Raw genomic sequence first — 15980 nt, forward strand, 5'->3', positions numbered from 1 at the left:
TTTTGGCCCAATCCTCCAGTTTGTCTAGGTCACTCTGAATCCTAGCCCTACCCCCAGTGTATCTACTACTCCCCACAGTTTGGAGTCATCTGCAAACTTGCTGAGGGTGCACTCTATGCCATCTTCCAGGTCACTGATGAAGACATTGAACAAAACTGGCACCAGGACTGACGGCTGGGGCACTCCACTTGACACCAGCTGCCAACTAGACATCAAGCCATGAGGTTTCCAGCAAGAGAAACCTCTTCAAGCTATGTCCATATGCTTATCATCTCCAGAAGGGTGAGAAGCAGTCAGGCTAGTTTCCATGATTGCTAAACTTCAAGCTTCTAGACCAGATTACAATGCCTTTGAAGTCAATGGGAGTTTCAGTGTTGGTTTCATAGCGAGCAGGATATGGCCCATAAAGGGTCTTTCTTTATGCTGAACAGTTTCATCTTTTAAAGCAATTGACTTTATTTGGCATGATTGTGCAAGAATTCACGAGATTGATGCCTTGGTGATCTAAGGAGATTTAGTTTTTAGGGTATATTATAATAAATGGAATGTTTCTATGTAGACTTCATAGACATTAGGAGCTGGAAGGGACCTCGTGAGATCGAGTCCAGCACCCCCTGCCATACGCAGAAAGTCTGTGGGGATAAAATGATCCCAGCAAGATAAACATCCAAATACCTTTTGAATGAGTCCAGAGTAGGTGCTTGCACCACTTCTGCGGGGAGTCTGTTCCAGACCCTGAACACTCAGACTGTGATGAAGTTTTTCCTCATGTTCAATCTAAATCAGCCTTCTAGGAGTTTGTGGTTGTTGGACTTTTTGTTTCTTGGGGAGCTCTGGTGAGCAAGTGTTCTCCCAGATCCTGATGCACTCCCCTTATGTACTTATAGGCATAGGCGATGCATGCCTCCTGAGGTTGGGGGGGCATAGCAATCGCCCTCAGGTGGTGATATGGGCGGCCCCCCCCAGAAGCACTTCTCGGGGGGGGGGGGGCACTAGTTCTCTGCCTGCCCTTCTGCACGTTGCCTAAGCCAAGAGCACTCTTTCTCGGGGGGGCACCAGAACTCTCAGGGGGTGTACGTGCACCCCTGTGCACCCCCATGCACCCTCTGCTTATAAGCTGCCATTAAGTCTCCCATGAGCCTTCTCTTCCCCAGGCTGAAAAGTCCCATATCCCTCAGCCTTTCCTCGTAAGGTTCACTCTCTTGACCTTTGATCATATGGGTGGCTCTCTTCTGGACTCTTTTGAGCTTATCCACGTCCCTCCTGAACTGGGAGGCCCAAAACTGGACACAGTACTCCTGTTGTGGCCTCACCAAGGCTGAGTAAAGCGGAAGGATGACGTCCCTGGTTTTGCTAGAGATGCATCAATGGATGCATGCCAGAGTTTTGTTAGCTTTGCCAGCCATGGCATCGCATTGGTGGCTCATGTTTATCTTGTGGTCAGTTAAGATCCCCAAGGCTCTTTTGGTCATGGTGCTAATGTACAACCATCAATTCTAGTTTAAGAATGCTCCTATGGTCCATGTGCTAAGGATACAGGTCCAGTGTGGTAGTACTCCAAACACAGCAGCCTGGTGAGCTCTGTATTTGGGACTCAGCATTCTCACACTAGATATTCCAGTTTTTAGTTTATAGTTACAGCTTGTTTTCCCTTATTGTGAAGATTCTGTATGTCAGAGTGGCTATTTGAAATCCCTCTCCTACCTTCAGTCCATTAGCCACTTGTCATTCTGAGCTACATTTCTTCTCTTCTCACCAACAATTAAAGTGTATTGTTCTCAGTGGGTGCATCTACAGAAGACCTTTACGGTGGAGTAGACTAATTAGCTTTGCATTAAATGTCTCATGTCTACACATGCGGCCCTATCAGGTCACAGGACACTAATTAACTCCACAGCAGAGTAATATTTGTAAATACAAGTATTATCTTGTGGTGGAGTTTTTTAGTGTGCAGCACTGTGTGTATAGATGCTGACGCAGCTGGCTAAGGCATGAAGGCACTTCTACACAGGGACTGCCTGCTGGCTAGCACATTCTGCCCCTCTGCAGCATGTTGAACCGGGTTGGAGCAGGCCCTGCCAGCTGGGGCTGCTCCAACCCAGCTCAGCATGCTGCAGTCCCAGGCGCACGTTCAAATGGCATGCTTGGGAATAATTATTGCTGCAAATTAATTGCTTGTGTAGATGTGCCCAGCATGAGAGATGACTTCATCTAAAGTCATTAACAGCAGTTGCTCCCCATTGCCATCAGTGCAAATCCGGATCACCTCCCAGGAATGGGACTAGTCTCGATTTATAACAGCATGGGATAGGATTTAGGGCTGGTTTGCTTATATAAAGACACCAGTCACCACCTGGTGTTTCTCTCCCTTGTTCCATATCACTAAGCAATCTGCAGCACACTCACAATGCTCCTGTGGCAGACAACCCCATCAAAAACAGTAGATAGGCTTTACATTAGAGCCAACATTTGAAAGCTGTAGAAAATACAGGTGGAAGATTTAGTAAAGCAATCAACCACCTACCCCGTCAGTCTCTGCAGCTTCAAATGGAAGGCTGCTTTGCTTGTTGACAAGCACCAAAAACAAAGAGCTCTCCCAGCTAGTCAGGAGGAATGTGTGTGGGAGAAGGGGGTTGGTTTTGCTTTTATATATTTAATTGTGACAAATAACCAGGGTCTTAGCATTTCATGAATAATCTGCTCTTTGGAAGGGGAGGGGGGAGCAAGGGGAGGGGATGCAGAAAGAGTTCATAACAGACTAATAGAGCTCCAGTGAGAGGTATCAAATGTGACAAGCTGTAATCCCAATCTGGGGTAATATCCTGTAGGTTTGTGCATACTTTGCAAAGGGCAGCCTGTATGGTATTTAAAATCTTTGTAGACTCTGAATTCTAGTATGAGAACAGCTCTTAATTCATTATGCTTTGGAAACTGATAAACAGTTCTTTGGACTTTAACCGCTCGGCCTAAGCCAGAAAACTCCTGCTTCAGCTGTTCCAGGAAGACAACTGTGAGAACGGTAGATGAAGCAGAAAGTAAAGACTCATCTTATCACACACATATCAGATGGTCAAGGGATTACAGTAAAAGCCAGCTCATGCTTGAGTGCATAGGAAAATACAGATTGGCTAAGCAGCTGACTTTCACTTGATGAAAGCTCAAATTTGTTTTGGTTTCTCTTCTCTGTACTGTAGCACAGATAAGCTCTGTTTAACGTAGGCTAAAGTACAAAAATGCAAACCAAATTATGGTTTTTCATAGATACGCACTGAGGGAATTGGTGGTTTTGTACCTTTGAGTATATGAAGTGGGGTGCAGAGCTGTAATTACCATCCAAAATGTTATGCCTGTGCAGGGCAGCTGCCATCACCATGATTCACAAAGTACTGAGGGGGGGCATACAAAATAATGCTTCTTACAATATGATGGTGGAGCCTGCTGCCTGTGCTCTCCACAGGGCCAGACTCCACATTTGTGTACAGGACAAGTCAACATTTATGGTTTAGTGAAAAGTAATGCTAAACAGAACTCTCTCTCTTTATTTGAAAAAGGAGAGATCATAAGCAAAATAACATTTCAGTGCCAGTATGCTTGGTCTTTCCTGACACAAAGATCCCACACAAACTTCCAATACAAATCACTTTAAGAACAAGAAAAAAGCAAAAGTAAAGTCTCTGTGGATGCACAATGTACTCGTGACTTGAGAGGGTCCTTTGTGGGTGTAGGGACTGGCGCTATGCCAATTGTTCTTTAGCACCTACACGGTGGGTGGATGAGATTACATGGTAGAGCAGGGGTGGGAAAAATGCAGCCCAGGGGCTGGACGTGGCCCACCAAACCATTCTATCTGGCCGCTGGGCCCCTAAAAAATTTATGAAATTAATATTTATCTGCCCTGGGCTGCCTGTCATGCGGCCCTCGATGGCTTGCCAAAACTCAGTAAGCGGCCCTCCGCCTGAAATAATTGCCCACCCCTGTGTTAGAGTTATCAGGTGCTAATTCTAAGGAAGGTTAGGTTGTATGAAGGTTATAGACTCCCAGGAGGGGTGGTGCAGGTACCTACCCTGGAGATCTTCAAAAGGGGGTGACACACACCTTGCTGGGGTTATTTGACCCCAGCAGTCTTTCCTGCCCAGAATGGGGATGCTGGATCTGATGATTTCACAAGGTCCCTTCTCCCATAAACCTCTGTGAAACACCTATGAAACTAGTGCTAGTGATCAGTCACATGTTCAGAGTTAATCATTTCTGTAATGTGTGTTGCTCAGACCTGCTGCTAGAAGGCTGGTAAGCAGGGGCATGGCTAGGGAATGCAAGTCTTCTCCATGTCTACTCTGCTTGATGGCTCTCTAGCTACAGTATAGGCCAGGATATGAAGAAGGTGAGTGAAGGGGCCCCTTATATTGTCCCTTTGCCACCCAAATTACCTCACTGCCCCCCCCCATCGGCCCCCAGAACCCCCCTCCATCCTGCAATTTGCACCTCTACCCCTGGATCACTGCCCTGCCACCCTCAGTCAGACCAAGAGCTGTAGTGGCAGTAGTGGGGGGGTTCCCCTCCCTGCCTGCATCCAGGCTCCTTGCAGCCTGTGCCACCCCCACACACCTGGATTCAGCCCTCACTGGGCCCTAAACTTTCCCAGCAGCTCCTTGACCTTCCTCCTCCCTCCCTCCCCTTCAGTTTCAGGGCCCGACGGGTTCTGGATATGGGTGTGTAGAGGCAGCATGGTCTGCAGGGGCCCCAGGAGCAGACAGGAAGGTGAAAACCTGCCACTAACACTGCTGCCACTCTTGGGCTGATCAGGGTGGCAGGGCAGTGATCTGGGGGTGGGTGGCAGAGAGGGCAATTGGGCTGGCAGGAGAGTGGTCTGAGGGTGGAGAGGGCAAGGGGGGCATCAATCCAGAAACTCCCCATCCACCTACCCACTCCCCCACTTCAATCCTGCCTCTACACCACTTTTCCCTCCCTTCCCACTCACCCTATCCCTGCATACCTGTTACCCAGCTGTTCCCAAATGTCAGTCCAGGGCTGTAGAGTCCTGAATGATAGATAGTTCTCCTAGAAGCAATGCCTCCTGGGATACTGGAGGACTGCAAATTGGTGTTTTTTTCTCAGGTGAGCATCCAGAAGTTAACTTTAGTCTAGCTAGCTAGCACAGCTCAAAGATAACCCTTGCCCAAAGTGGCATATCTTTAAGACACCAGAAGGGCACTTAGCACTTGTTGATGAGCTTCAGTGTGTGATCATTTAGATTTTAAGTACTCTTAACATGGTCTAATTGTAATATATAATCTCACCCCTAGAGTGTGAAGGAGGAATGGCTGGATCCTCTGACTACCCGCTGTGGAGGATGGTCCCTTAGGTTGCACTGCCAGATGTTGCAAATTAGGGCTGTCACCAGGCTGTTCTACCATGCACCTGGAGCCATAAGTGGCTCAGTGATGTCCTGTGTGATTTGTTACTCAACAGTATTTGGCTCAGTGTGTGCCTCCTCTGTAACAGGATGCATCTCAGCCAAATTCAGCACAAAATATCTGATCCCAACAGACACCAGGTTTCTGGACATTTAAAAGCACAGCACACAAAAAACAAAGTCACGACAGCTAGATGAACCATAGAGGAGACTTTATGTTTCCCCATTAGCAGCGAATACTCATACAATCTATGTTAATGTTGACTTTTTAAACAAGCTATTGCAACATACCATGGCAACTGCAAAATGGATGAAAACATGCTATTATTCTGGTCAGCTAGTAGTGTTGTAGACTCACTTTGCCCTGGTGATAGTGTAATGCATTCACAAAGTGCAGGATACTGGGGAGCCAGACCTCAGACCTCCAAATCCAGGTGTATAGCAACCTTTGTACAGCTAATCCAGAGCATTCTGGGAAAATGTAATTATCTCCAAGCCCAGGGGTTTTTGGGAGTGAGATTATTGAACATCGGTCTCAGTGGTTTGTCTAATTTTCTGCCTACCAGGTTCTGTCAAACAACATCTGCTTTTCTGGAAGACACATGCACAAAAGCCAGTCTTCCAGGGACATGTTACATCAAGTTTTGCCAGTGAGTTCTGGCTCACCACTGGGTGCCAATTCAGGAGGTAAATCTTGAAGTAATACAGAAGGAACGTGCTGGTCCTACATACACAATTTATTCATAGTCGATTCAGGCATTACAACACATTCCTTTGGTGGGATATAAAGTCTCCATCCAGTGGCTCATATAGAGAGGATTAATGGTCTCTTCCTGAGAAGGACAAAAACCGAAGCCTGGCCAATAGATATATTTAGCCCAGAAATCTGTATGAAACTCAGTGTTTGCTTTTGTTTTGAAATACCTCTTTAAGCAAATGCTGTTAGTAAACCAGCTCAAGAGCAAAACTATTTAGCTATATATGTGGACACAGTACTGTCATCCATGTTTTGTAACTGCTTACCTACCTCTCCAAAACAAATTTCATATCACCCACTTTCCACAAATTAGCAATAGCATGTGAGGGTTAACAGAAACTGTACAGAAAACTGTGTGTTCTGTGATGATAATGTTGAATTTGGGGTGGGGGAACTGTTCCTTGCTTTAGTCTCAACAGCTTCCTTGGGTTTCTGAAAATGTCTTCAGTCTATTCCATGTTGTTGGTGCTTGAGGTAACTTCCAGTTTTAAGTGCTGGACAGTTTGGTCCTGGAGAAATGGTTGTGTAGTAATTTTTGCATGCAGTAGGTGATTGTCCAGGCAACTGCTACCATGTATTGCTTTTATTTAGAGTCCCACAGAAAGTGACGAGGCTTTGTATCCCAGCTCCACTTCTGAAAACAAGCCAGCTAGGAAGGAGATTCTTGAAAATACAATTGTTGGTTCACAGTGTGTTCTCAGGAGAGCAATCTACCCAAACACATAAAGTATGAAATACTCCCTCAGATAATCCCTTGACAGCTATCAGTTACATTTAGTAATAGTGTACGTCTCTGTAACTCTGAAAGACAATACATGGAAAGGCATGGGAAGCACATAAGTGCAATACTGCTGACAAAAACAAAACGTGCAGTTTGTCTCAGAACTAAAGTGCTGGACTTCCCTAGTTAGGCCTCCAAGAGAGATCAGAAAAGTGCAAACTGGAAGCATGACAGATGAGTTTTTATAGGCTTTCTTCCCTGCTGCCTCTTGAACTGGTGACATTCATTGAGATTAAATCCTGTGTCTGAGTGTTCAACTCTCCTTTGAAAAAAAAAGAAACAGTATTATTTGGAAAGAAAACATAGTTAAAAAAGCATTCTCCCCTCGAAGACCAAGATATTGATTCCTATTTAGATTTTGGATTCTTTACATTGCAGTGGCATAACGAACTGAATGGGCACCCACCCACTGCGGGAGATCGGGGGGAGGGGTTAAGGGGTGGCAATGCAGTCCTGATAGTGGGGGCTGCATAGCACAGGTTCTGAGAGAGGGGGAATATTGGGTAGGTCCAAGACCAGGGGCAGGGGGAGCCTGGATCTGAGAGCCTGGTGCAAGCAGCCTTACCCAGCAAGGAACTTGTGAGCAGTCTCTGCTGAACTGCTGTGTCTGCTTGCACTGCCTGCCCAGCTTTGTTGCTCTTAATGCAACAGCAGCTGGATACTCTCTGGGAGTTCCCAGGCTGGCAATGGTGCAGGACACGGATTGCATGGGGGTGGGGCATGATTCAGGCACCTAACTTGGGCAGATGCCCTTCTTGCTCACCCCCAGCTACGCTATTACAACATTACAATATACTTCAATGCGAGTTTCAAAATGGGCTTCGGCATGAACATAAATGATACGTAAGCATCTTTCTGATCCCTTCATAGTGACAGAGCAAAATAAAGAACTTTTAAGGAAAGTGAGAATCAGGCTCTTGGTATTAGTGTTGATAACTGTGGATCACATTGAAAATCCCACCTCACATTAGCAAGCAGTTACTTCGACAAGTAATCTGACTAGATTTCATAGATGTCATAGACACTAGGGCTGGAAGGGACCCCAGAGGATCATCGAGTCCAGCCCCCTGCCTAAAGGGGCAGGAAGTCAGCAGGGGTCATAGGATTCCAGCAAGATAGACATCCAAATGTCTCTTGAAGGCATTCAAAGTAGGTGCTTGAACCACCTCCGGCAGCAGTCTATTCCAAACCTTCAGGACTCGGATAGTAAAGAAGTTCTTCCTTATGTCCAGCCTGAAATGGTCATGGAGGAGTTTGTGACTGTTCAACCTTGTCATCCCTTGGGGCGCTCTGGTGAACAAACGTTCCCTCAGATCCTGGTGAGCACCCCTAATAAACTTGTAGGTGGCCACCAGATCACCCCTGAGCCTGTGCTTTTCCAGGCTGGAGAGTCCCATGGCTCTCAGCCTCTCATCAAAAGGTCTTTTTTCCTGACCTCTGATCATGTGCGTGGCTCTCCTCTGCACTCTCGCAAGCTTCTCCACATCCTTTTTGAATTGTGGAGCCCAAAACTGGACACAGTACTCCAGCTGTGGCCTCACCAAGGCCAAGTACAAGGGGAGAATGACGTCCTGGGATTTGCTTGAGAAGCATCTGTGGATGCAAGCCAGCGTTTTGCTTGCTTTGCTAGCCACAGCATCACATTGAAGGCTTATGTTGATCTTGTGGTCAATTGTGACCTCCAAGTCCCTTTCATCTGTAGTGTTAACCAGCATAGCACTGCCGAGCCTATAAGCATGCTGCAGGTTTTTCCTCCCAAGGTGCAGAACCTTGCATTTTTCGGTGTTCTCGTCTGCCCATTTCCTGAACCTGTCTAGGTGGCCCTTAATTATTTAGATGTTATTTTTAAACATGTTAAAATAAATGTAATTTACTTGTTGCCACTTATGTGTGACTGTGTCATTACATACAGATGTCAGAAGTAGTGTGCTGACTTCAACAGAGCAGCTTGTCTGCTACATCACAACTGCTTTGAGCACAATCATCATGAAAAAATCTCTTTTCCTTCTTTCATAGCTTGGACCTAGAAAGTCACTTTGGTCTGCAAAGTGTCATGCACACACAATTTTTATTTCATGCTATACAGAGCTAAATACAGCATAACACTTACTGCTTATAGGCAGTGTGGGGCATGGTAGCAAACCATCTAGGGCTTCCCACTATTGTTCCAAAGACATGAATTTAAGCTGTGCTCTGCAATCAGGCCAAAGACTACCTCTGATTAAATGGCACCTGTTCATTCAGGTTGTGGAGGTAAAGATGCAATGTTAGCTACATTACTCCCCTATGTGCTGTTGGCTACAGAAACTGGGCGTGCCTCAATTGCGCTAGTCCTATAGACCAGGGGTCAGCCCCCTACAGCCTGTGGGCTAGATTTAGCCTGTGGAGCTGCTGGATCTGGTCTGCAGAACTGGAGTTTCAGCTGTGTTCAGTGGCAGAGGATTCACCTGTGCCACATCACATTTTGACCAGGTGGCCAGGCAGCAGGAAGCTTTCTCTACAGACAGGTGACAAGGAGAAGCCATGGCAGGGAGAAGTGGCAGAGGCCAGGTCCTAATGCTGGCCAACCTAGAAATTAAGATAGGCCATTCTGGCTCAAAACATTGCTGACTGCTGCTATAGACCATTAGGATGGGAGAACTTGGACCTTTCTGTTGTTATAGCCAGCTATGGGAGACTTTCAAAATGACTCAGTAGAGGTGAACAACAAAAATGCTAAAGCCTACCCAAATGAAATCCAAGGAGAGTACTTTTGAACACAATTTACACATTGCATAATTGTTTGCAGAATTATGGTCTAAATAATTCCGTAAAATATTCTAAATCCTTATTGCTGATGCAGTTCTAGTTGTACAGTTCAGAACTGAGAACATGGACAACCATTGTTGCTCAAACTAACATGCTACAGGCCACTTCCAAGGCATTATCAGGCATATCAGCGGCTTTTATACTTCAAATACATACTCATCATGAAAAAAGGTTCTTTCCAGTGTTTCTTAAAAACACTTGATGCTGAGAAACATAGATAGTGATCATATGATTTACTGCACACTGCAAAAGATGTTTGGTCATTAAAATGAGGAAGTAGGAAAAAACCACAGAGCAGCTAACATAGCAATAGATTGTTACCTTCCTTTTCAAACTCTTCATTTTAGTGTGCTTTAGAGTAATGTCTAACATACTTCTTGAAGCATCTGACAGGGACCAGTCAAAAAAATTCTACAGCTATGTGCCAGAAAACCATGAGAAGCCACGCTATACATATGCTTAAACAATATGCATTAGGCTTATGCCTGGGCATGTATTAAAGAGCTCTGCTCCAGGTCTTAGCTTGCCTGAAGGCTTTAGTTTAGCAGTTCTGTTCTGCTTTGCATTGGGAACAATTCCACTGGCATTTTTATAGTGTTTGAGAGAGAAGAAATTGGCTGATTCTTCTTAAGCTTTCCCGTTGAAAATGTTTAATTAGGACAGCATAAATGTTTTGGTTTGGTTTGGTTTGGTTTGTATATAGTCCCAATTAATATTAGTGTATTGCCATTCAGGTTGTAGTATTAGCATCTTTGTATCTTCAGTATGCCAACTGCACCATCCTTAAGCACACTGAGGAAAACCTCCAGACACTTAGATCTTTTTGTAGAAGCCTGCTGAACTTTGATCCTCTCTCAACATGGCAAAGACTACAATGCTTTATCAGCCTGCCCTGGGCCATGAAGGTGACACTCTGTCCCAAATTACCATTGAAGGAAAGACCCTGGAGATAGTCAAGCACCTTCCCTATCTCTGTAGCCACCTCCCTTTCAGAGAGCAACCACCAATGAGGAAATCCAGAACAGGATCTGGTGCACAAGTGTCTTCTTTGGGAAATTGCTTCAGCATGTCTTTATTCATCACAATCTCCAGAAAGACAGCAAGATCCAAGTTTACAATTCAGTCATCATCCCCACTGTCCTCTATGGATATGAAAAGTGTGTATCATCAGCATCTCAGAAGCCTGGAAAGGTATTACCAACAATGCCTGTGGAAAATCCTCCATATTAAATAGGAAGATTGTTGCACAAATCCTTGCTGAAGTGAATATTTCCAGTGCTGAGTCAGTGATCCTCAAGCACCTACTTCAATGAACCGGACATTGTGTACAGATGCCCAAAACAAGTACTCTACTCCCAGCTTAATAATAGCCTGAGATCTCATGTTATCCAAAGGAAACACTACAAGGACACATTGAAGGCATACCTCAAGAGAATGGATGCTAACATCAAGAGCTGAGAGGAGCTGGCTGCTGACTGACTCCAATGGTGCCACAACTTCAAACTAGTGGCAGCTTGTTTCAAGGTAAAGCATCTTGCTCTCAAAGCAGAAAAGAGAGAAAAGAGGAAGGAAAAGGGGATATATCCTAGCCTACAATCTACTCTCTCCCACTGAAGGACCTGCAACTTCTGTAGATGGGTCTGTGGCTAAATGATTGGATTCTTAAATCACTTCAAGACCCATCAATGAGTCATGGTAAAGATCATCCTTGAATCAAGGAACTGCTGTCAGTGCTGATTAGAGTATTGGACATCTGAAGGAAATCTGCACTAAATATCACTCAGACTCACAGGGTGCGTCCAGACGAGCATGCACGTGCCTCTTGCCCCATCTCAAACCCCTTTGAGGCAGGGCAAGAGGCACATGGAGGAATGAAAAAATGTTTCCCAGACTGCTAACTTGCAGCGTGGGGAGAAAATTAGACCCCTGGATATCCAGGGGCCTAAAAAAATGCTCTGCAGAAGAGCAGAGCAAGGCATGGTCCCAGACCGTGCCAGAGAGTCAGGAGTCAGTCCTCCAAAAGAGACGCTTCGGTGTCAGCCAGAGCATCTCTTTCGTTCTCCTGCTGCCTCTGGCCCCCAGTGCTGTCCAAGGTAAGTGTGTGTGTGTGGGACGGAGGGGTCATGGGTGTGGGTGGGTGAGGGATGGCAGGGGGACGTGGGGGGGGTTTGAGGAGTGGAAGGGGGGATGTCCCTGGGGCTGCAGGGGGTATGGACCTGGCCCAGCACCATGTGGCTCACTAGTCCAGCTTTGCACTGGAGTGGGTCTCAGGGCTGCAGGAGGCACACATAGGACCAATGCCTCCCAGAGCCATGTTACCCACTCTGGTGTAAAGCCAGACTAGCGAGCCACACAGGGCTGGCCCAGGTCCCACCATGCGCCACACCCCTGCAGGCACCATGGGGCAGAGGCAGGATCTGGCATGGTGTGCAGGGACCGCATGCCATGCCCAGCTTTGTCTTGCTGGCCCTGGGGCCCCTCTGCTGCCGGGCTGGGCAGGACCAGGTGCGGCATGTGGAGACCATGTGCCACACCCAGATGGGTCCTGCTGGCCCTGGGGCTGCTCCTGTTGCCCAGCTGGGGTGGCCAGGCGGCAGGAGCAGCCTCAGGGCGGGCAGGATCCATCTGGGTGCGGTGCACAGTCTTCACATGCCGCGCTGGGTCCTGCTGCCATGGGCCTGGCCTGGTCAGGCGACTGAGGGGCCCCAAGGGTGGCAGAACCTGGCTGGGCCCGGCACGCATTCCCCACGTGCCGTGCTGGGTCCTGCCACCAAAGGCCTGGTCCGGCCAAGTGGCAGACAGGCCCCAAGAGTGGCAGGACCCGGCTGGGCCTGGCACATGGTCCCCACATGCTGCGTCGGGTCCTGCTGCCATGGCTCAAAGCACCCCACTCCCACTGCTGCTGCTAAAGGTAAGTTATGGGTGCTGGGCAAGGGATCTGTGGCCCTCCAGGGTGCCTGGGACCCTGGGCAGGATGGCTGTGGCCCTCTAAGGGGAGCTGGGACCCTTGGAGGGGGGGCTGTGGCCCTCCAGGGTGCCTGGGACTCTGGGCAGGGGGGCTTGGGCCCTGTGGGGGATAGAGACTGTGACCTTCCAGGGGGGAGCATTCCAGGTGCTGTGTGGGGGGCCTGCACCCTGTGGGGATCAGGGGACCCACCTCTCCTGAGCAGCCCTCGCACAAGGTCCCCCACACCCACAGTCCCCCCCAGCAATCACCCCACACCTACCCATACACCAACCCACATCCTCCACAGACACCCATCTGCCTTCCCCCACATGCCTTCCCACCCACTTCCTGCAAACACCACATCCCACCATCACACACCCATCATGTGCGAAGAAAACCAAAAGTACACATCAACACATATAGGTATTTAGAATTTATTTTATCATGATGATACACACTGGTAGGTTTCCACATTGCTTTAACATTGTAAATATACCAATAAAGCATTGCCCAACTGATCTCTCTCTCTCTCTCTAAATGTGTGTGTGTGTGTGTGTGTGTAGAGTGGTCTTTTGTTTTAATTGTGGAAAAACATGGATTTGGGGGTATTTTTAAAAATGGATTTGGGATGCTGCTGCAGCAGTCCAGCTGGCACAAGGGGTAGTGTCCCCAGGTACTAAGTGGCTGGGCCCCAGAAGCTCTTGAGAGTGAGTAGACCTGAGCTGCTTGCCAGGGTAGCTTTTTGTACAGATGAGGCCAGGACAGGGCAGCTTTTTATACTGCTGGGGACAGCTGGCCCCGGGCTCTATGTCCCCCTGGCTGCAGATCTGGGGCAGGGTTATTTTGCCCCAAGTGGCACAATTTGCTCCACACCAAAGTGCATATCCGAGCATGTGCACTGAGGCAAAAAGCCCCGGCTCAAATTTGCACTGCTTCTATTTGAGCTGCTGCAAGCCCATTGAGTCTATGAAGAACCCATTTTTCATGAATCCAGTTCCTAATCTATGCTTCCTCCGTACAAGCTTAGAGTCATCTTGTCACCAGGCTTCCTTCTGATTTGTCTTTTTATGGTGGGAAAATGGAACAGATTTTCAATTTGATTTGAACTTTAGAGAAGGTATGAGATGGATATTCTTAGAAACTTCAGCTTGCTTCTCCAAAGGCTATTCCCAATATTGGACCACAATCTCATATGTGCCAGAGCTCTGTTCTGTGTACTTCACTAACCCTTGGGTGTTGGAAGCAGTGTTAGCCCATGGAGAAACTTAGAGCAGTCTCAAGGATGCTCAGATGACCACATGCCCAGTTCCAGTGGCTTTCAAGAGACCATTCTAGCAGTTTGAGCATTCTAGCACCAGAAATTGTTGGAGTACTGCAACCTAGTAACCACTATCCCTCTCTCTTTGCACATCTTTATTATGATCTTAAGAAGAAGGCGGTCAAAACAAAATCAGCTACACTGACCACATGCCATGTGGCTTACATGTGTCAGGAAAATTTTAATTTGGCCAGTCAGATTCACTTGTACCCACATTATGATACAAGTCAACGTTATCACAATACACCCATTATTTTAGCTATAACCTATGAAATCTAGTCCCTCGCAAAAAACAATTCTCCACACTGATTTTCTCCTGGCTCTGTCTTCAAATTGTTATTGACTAAGAGCATGTAATGCTGAATAAACTTTATGCAGATTTTCAACTACAGTATCATAAACCTGACTATAGAAACAGGGATTTTTAGAGCTATGTTATCAGTGTTTATAGCTTGATATTGGTCTTGTTTTTTAAAGTGAAAGTTCTAGTGTGATATGGTTTGTGAATGTCTGAGATATTTGGAAACTACCTGCTCTTTACTATGCAGAAATTTCAATGTCAAAGAAAGTTATTCATTCATAACAGTTAAAGATGGGAAAAGACCTATTAGGTTATCAAGCCCATCTATTAGGACAGGAAATACTCTCCAGACAAATGCCACATCAATTCTTATACTGAATCTGAGTCAAAAGATGAAGAAAAAGTATGAACAGTTATAAATCACCACTACAGAAAACTCTATGCTTTCTGAAACGGAGTTAACTGAGCATCCTTTACAGTTCCAGACTGAAGTGTGGAAAACTCTTATATCCACCAGAAAGGATACAGCCTCAGAAGGGAGATGACTTGTACTTTATCATTTACAAATGTTGGTGTTGTCTGGAAAGCCAGGGGACTATTTTTAGAATCTGAAAAGCATTCTTACTAGGATTATAACAGCTTTAAGGAAAGTAGCATTTAGACTCTAAATTCTATAGTGTTTCCTTGTGCATTATCATGCTTTAAATGTTCATCTATTGATGCAGATGGTACTATTAGAAAGAAAAAGCCATAAACAGAAAGTTTGAAGAACTGTGACTTACTGTTCTCTTCTCTTGATAAATGAGGGATTTGTCGTCTTTTGTCTGTTAAAAGCAAATGTAGGCAAACACTAGTTAGAACATTTTACTTAAAAATTAACAATCCAATCCAATAGATTTGTAGATCCCAAACAGGTTTTTTGAGCTTATGCTTATGGCTCTTAAGCTTTTCATAGGTTTCTCCAAAGTTCTTTTCTTCTCCAACTACAGTGTCAAACCCTTCTGTTCTTTGCTACAAGAATTGGCCTATCATCCTGATTCCAACTTAGCTGTGTATTACAGGAATTAAAGCTCATCTACAGGAGAGATGATACAGTAACAAAACCAGAGAGGAATAATAGGCTACTGTTATTTGTTTTCCACTCTGTTTTTCTTCATTTGGTAAAAGATAGAAGTGGAAGAATGTAAATGAAATATAACAAATAGATATGGATAATACTATTCTAACAGAGTATGAACCCTGTGGTTCAGTGGTAGAATCCTTGTCTACTATGCAGGAGACCTGGGTTTGATTCCCAGATGCTTATGCAACTACAACCAGGGAGGCACCAAATATCTGGACTCAGTCTGGTCTTTGGATTCTGTCTCAGTGGCCAAAGGGGAGGATGGAAGATCTAGGCAGCCTCCACTCCTCCAAAAAATTCCTGCTCAGGAAGGTCTGGGTGGCTCTCATGCATACACCATGATCCAGGAGGATTGATGGTTGTCACCAACAGAATGCAGGCAACTCTCACCATTCACTGGGGTTATAGTTTCATAGTTTCTAGGGTCGGAAGGGATCTGAGCAGATCATCTAGTCCAACCCCCTGCCATGGCAGGAAAGAGGACTGGGGTCAAACAACCCCAGCAAGGTGTTCATCTAACCTCCTCTTAAAA

General features: G+C 46.2%; 1 protein-coding gene across 1 annotated transcript in view; it reads right to left on the minus strand.

Annotated features, from left to right (window-relative positions):
* Positions 1–5608: 5608 nt before the first annotated feature.
* LOC109297658 (programmed cell death 1 ligand 2-like) overlaps positions 5609–15980 on the minus strand; it is a 63082-nt gene continuing 52710 nt past the window's right edge. Inside the window, exons 6-7 of the mRNA XM_019517617.1 lie at positions 15108–15149; positions 5609–7213 (exon numbers count right to left, since the gene is read on the minus strand). Coding sequence (XP_019373162.1) covers positions 7134–7213; positions 15108–15149 — 122 coding nt within the window. The 3' untranslated portion in view covers positions 5609–7133. The remainder of the gene's footprint in view (positions 7214–15107; positions 15150–15980) is intronic.

The sequence above is a fragment of the Gavialis gangeticus genome, unplaced genomic scaffold, assembly GCF_001723915.1.
Source record: "Gavialis gangeticus isolate Ggan-Ray unplaced genomic scaffold, GavGan_comp1, whole genome shotgun sequence".
Taxonomy (NCBI): Eukaryota; Metazoa; Chordata; order Crocodylia; family Gavialidae; genus Gavialis; species Gavialis gangeticus.